Source organism: Bison bison, unplaced genomic scaffold (genome assembly GCF_000754665.1).
Source record: "Bison bison bison isolate TAMUID 2011002044 unplaced genomic scaffold, Bison_UMD1.0 scf7180017864254, whole genome shotgun sequence".
NCBI classification, from domain to species: domain Eukaryota; kingdom Metazoa; phylum Chordata; class Mammalia; order Artiodactyla; family Bovidae; genus Bison; species Bison bison.
The window spans coordinates 2865072-2869871 of record NW_011494826.1 but is presented as its reverse complement, the minus strand read 5'-3'; the positions used below and the strand labels follow the sequence as shown (position 1 = coordinate 2869871).

General features: G+C 37.4%; 1 protein-coding gene across 1 annotated transcript in view; it reads left to right on the top strand.

Moving 5' to 3' along the window:
- Positions 1 to 4800, top strand: part of LOC104994251 (leucine-rich repeat-containing protein 9) — a 160912-nt gene that overhangs the window by 69857 nt on the left and 86255 nt on the right. Inside the window, exons 18-19 of the mRNA XM_010847764.1 lie at positions 1755 to 1946; positions 3138 to 3263. Of these exons, the coding sequence (XP_010846066.1) occupies positions 1755 to 1946; positions 3138 to 3263 (318 nt within the window). The remainder of the gene's footprint in view (positions 1 to 1754; positions 1947 to 3137; positions 3264 to 4800) is intronic.

Genomic DNA, 4800 nt, shown 5'->3' with positions numbered 1-4800 from the left:
AAATATCAAAATGAATCCACCACAGGTATACATGTGTTCCCCATCCCGAACCCTCCTCCCTCCTCCCTCCCCATACCATCCCTCTGGGCCTCCCAGTACACCAGCCCCAAGCATCCAGCGTCATGCATCGAACCTGGACTGGCAACTCGTTTCCTACATGATATTTTACATGTTTCATTGCCATTCTCCCAAATCTTCCCACCCTCTCCCTCTCCCACAGAGTCCATAAGACTGTTCAATACATCAGTGTCTCTTTTGCTGTCTCGTACACCGTGAGGTAGTATATACTTTAAAAGAAAATTTTGTTTGCACTGAATAGAAGTAGCAAATTGTTTTAAAGATTTCTTACAAGTTAAGTAAAATAAAGATCTAAATATATAAATGGCCAAAGATGAGAAAGACAACAAGCGAAAATATAGCTAATATAGATACAGGCTTCCCTGGTGGCTCAGACAGTAAAGTGTCTGTCTGCAGTGCGAGAGACCCAGGTTCAGTCCCTGGATCAGGAAGATCCCCTGGAGAAGGAAGTGGCACCCACTCCAGTATCCTTACCTGGGAAATCCCATGGACAGAGGAACCTGTTGTGCTACAGTCCATGGGATCTCAAACATGGAAAAGGTGTGCAACTTCATTGGTAATAATGTAAATTAAAATAAAGCAGGTAGGTTGGTGGATATTTAAGGAATGAGCATTCTCAAATCCTATTGTTGGAAGAAAAAACTGATACAAACTTCCTTAAAACTATTTGGCAATATTTATCGAGTGCAGAGTACATCATGAGAAACGCTGAGCTGGAAGAAGCAAAAGCTGGAATCAAGATTGCTGGGAGAAATATCAATAACCTCAGATATGCAGATGACACCACCCTTATGGCAGAAAGTGAAGAGGAACTAAAAAGCCTCTTGATGAAGGTGAAAGAGGAGAGTGAAAAAGTTAGCTTAAAACTCAACATTCAGAAAACGAAGATCATGGCATCTGGTCCCATCACTTCATGGGAAATAGATGGGGAAACAGTAGAAACAGTGTCAGACTTTATTTTTTGGGGCTCCAAAACCACTGCAGCCATGAAATTAAGACGCTTACTCCTTGGAAGAAAAGTTATGACCAACCTAGATAGCATATTCAAAAGCAGAGACATTACTTTGCCAACAAAGGTTCGTCTAGTCAAGGCTATGGTTTTTCAAGTGGTCATGTATGGATGCGAGAGTTGGACTGTGAAGAAAGCTGAGTGCCGAAGAATTGATGCTTTTAAACTGTGGTGTTGGAGAAGGCTCTTGAGAGTCCCTTGAACTGCAAGGAGATCCAACCAGTCCATTCTGAAGGAGATCAGCCCTGTGATTTCTTTGGAAGGACTGATGCTAAAGCTGAAACTCCAGTACTTTGGCCACCTCATGCGAAGAGTTGACTCATTGGAAAAGACTCTGATGCTGGGAGGGATTGGGGGCAAGAGGAGAAGGGGACGACAGAGGATGAGATGGCTGGATGGCATCACTGACTCGATGGACGTGAGTCTGAGTGAACTCCGGCAGTTGGTGATAGACAGGGAGGCCTGTTCCTCCTCCCCATGCGGTTCATGGGGTCGCAAAGAGTCAGACACAACTGATGCCATTACTGCAGTATAGGCTACTGTTTAGGTTTTCTGTAAGGATTACCAAAAAGCATGTAAAGTACTTAAAGAATCAGAGAGAGAAAAAAAGAACTGTAAATACAAACCATGATCCTTCTAGCATCACTTCTATTTGTATGTGTTGCAGTATAACCTTGAATATTTGGATGCAAGTCATAACCATGTGATAACCCTTGAAGGATTTAGAGGTCTGATGAAACTTAAGCACTTAGACTTGAGCTGGAATCAACTGAAAAAATCTGGCGATGAAATAAATATGTTATGCAAACATACCACAAGCCTTCTCACTCTTGATATTCGACATAATCCATGGCAAAAGGTATGTAACAGACATGTTTATAAAAAAGCAAACAATCACTTTTATTTCAAAGCTGTTTTCTCACAATTATTCAATAATACCCAGAAACAGGCAAACTGTCTTTGTCTCAGTAGAATTCCTTGAAGTATTTTGTAATTTGAACATAATGTATCGATCAAGTGAATCAAATGTTACTATAGAAAAGTTTTTAATTTCACATCAGCTTTTTTTGCAGCCTCTAATAGTTTGAGAGTATTGTGGTCTTAAGAGTATCAGATGTCATTCATTGCCATTTGAAAATCTTTAGTTTTCAAATTTTATAACGTAGTATATATAGCTCAGTGTGCTAGAATCCTACTGTAGTGAGGTATAGGAACCAAGAATAATAGAATACTATACTGTGAGAGAAACATACTATTAAAGGGGGAACAAATTTGTCACATTCTCCAATAAACCTAAATTATAAAGTCTTATATATGTTCTGTTATCAAAGGAAATTTGAGCACTGTTTTTTCTCATCACAAACATATGTAGATTCATGCTAAGAAATTTTGATATTCAATGATTATATTGAAGAGTATCTCCAAGTATTTAAAATAAGCCCCAAGTTTATAATTTCAAGAATGCATCTTTTCTTGCTTTTCAAAAATATATATAGACCCTGTTCAACATTTCAAAAAGAGACTAAAAGCATGATTGTTTCTATTACATTAGCCATATTACTATGTTTATACTGTTGTATTTCTCCTTTTTCACTCCATAAAATCGAAGCATATTTTTCTTTTGCCAAATCAGACTTCCTGATTGATCATAGTAGAGCTATAGCCATGCTGCCAAATTAAATGTCAAGAGCTGAAGATCTGTATTGGCTCACCCAATTGGCTGAGTAGCTAACTGCTGATCTAGATAAACAGGAGGCACTGCAGTTTTTTGAACACTTTTCATCACTGTCACTTTTCAACAACTAGTGGGATTTCCTCCCTTCACAACAGTAGAAGTATCCAGCTTCAAACAAAACAGATTAATTCTTAAATATAATTTAATATCAACTATTATTTAAAGAATTAAGTTAGGCCTTTATTTTTAGACATATATAATAAAGTAGGAGGTGCATAATTTGAATTATGTGGGAAGGAATGAAGAAAAACTCCTTTCCATGTCATAACACTATGTAATATTTTGTAAAAATTAACTTTTATTATTTTTCCCAAGCCAGCCACATTAAGGCTGAGTGTTATTGGCAGATTAAAGACTCTTACTCATTTAGATGGAGTCCTCATTTCTGAAGAAGAAGCAACAGCAGCTATGAAATTTATTTCTGGAACAAAGATTACTCAGGTTGGCTTTTACTGTTTAATATTTCTTGTTCTATTTAGAATATACAAATAATATTTCCTATACTCTTATTTCATTATTGAGATTTTGTATTCTCTCTTAGCATGCTAATGAAAAAGTTCATCTATAACAATCATATCACTTGAAAATTTTTTTTCTGCTTAAATGTATCCTATTTAAATACCAAGTGGTTTTATGGATTCTCATCCCTGGACACTACCTCAAAAATACCTCTAGGGTAACTGTTTTTTTCCTAGTCAACCTGAACTCACCAGAGTCCTTTCTAGAGCCTACATGAAAATAAGCAACTTTCTGTGGATAAGGTAAGCCTAGAGACCTTGAGAAAGAATTTAGTGACTTATTTACCTAGTATTGATATTATATGTGTCTGGCTGAAAAAAAACAAAACCTATTAACTTGGGGAAGGGGAAATACCTGTATTATCCAGATTAAGAATGCTACTTTAACTAAAGTTGCTTCAATATCCTTAATACCTCCACTCTAGTTATCTAGGTATTTACTTTCTGTAGAATATTTGAATGTTAATTCCTTAATGTAATGTTTAATTTTGGATCTGTTTAAAGTGAAGGAAAGAAACTTTTTTGTTGATCAAAATATCATTGACTCCTAAAGCAGACTTGGGGATTTACCCTACCAGAAATCAAAACTTGCTAAAATCCTGTAAGACAGTGTGGATTTGGCAGAGTTAGACAAATAGACCAACACAACAGAATATAAAGACCCAGTGTAGACCCACACATACATGGAAAAGTGATAAATCACAGAGCTGACCGTATAGATTAGGGAGTCTAGTCAATAAAAGGTAATTGCCGGGGTCCAGCCCCAGTGGATCCAGGGAATTCGAAGCGGGGACGGCGTTGGCGAGGATCAGGAAACAACTGCTTAATTAAACGTTAATTAAGGATATAAAGAGTAATAGAATAAGGATAGCTCAGTGAGGAAATTCAGTGGAGAAAAGAGGCTGAATAATTCAGCCAGAAGGTAAGAGAAAGAACAACATGGTGAGACCAAGTTTCGGTGAACAAGGCCCGCACTTTATTTTCCAAAGTAGTTTTTATACCTTAAGTTATGCATAGAGGATAATGGGGGAAGGGGTAGAGTCATGCAGTAAGACGGGCTTTCTTCCTGCAAACTTATCATATGCAAAAGTTTAGGTGATTTGCATCATCTTCTGGCTCGGAGGCCTTTTCCTCTAAAGGTGATTATTCTAAAGTCAGGCGCCAGCCTCCAAAAAGTATTAAAGTTGCATTCCTACAGAGCAAAGGTGTGGTGGGCTATAACAAGAAAAAGAATTAACTCAAGGGTCCCAGGTTACAAACATTAAAGCTACTATTTATACCAATTATATTAATCAATACACTGCCAGGGACACAGCATGTAAGGGATATGGAGACTTAGCAGCAAATATTGGCCCAACAAGTGAAAATCCCTTCACCAATACAATTTCTAATCAATCTTTTGACTGCTCAAAGGAATCTGTATTTAGACAGTTTAGAACATCTCATGCCTCTCACAGTTT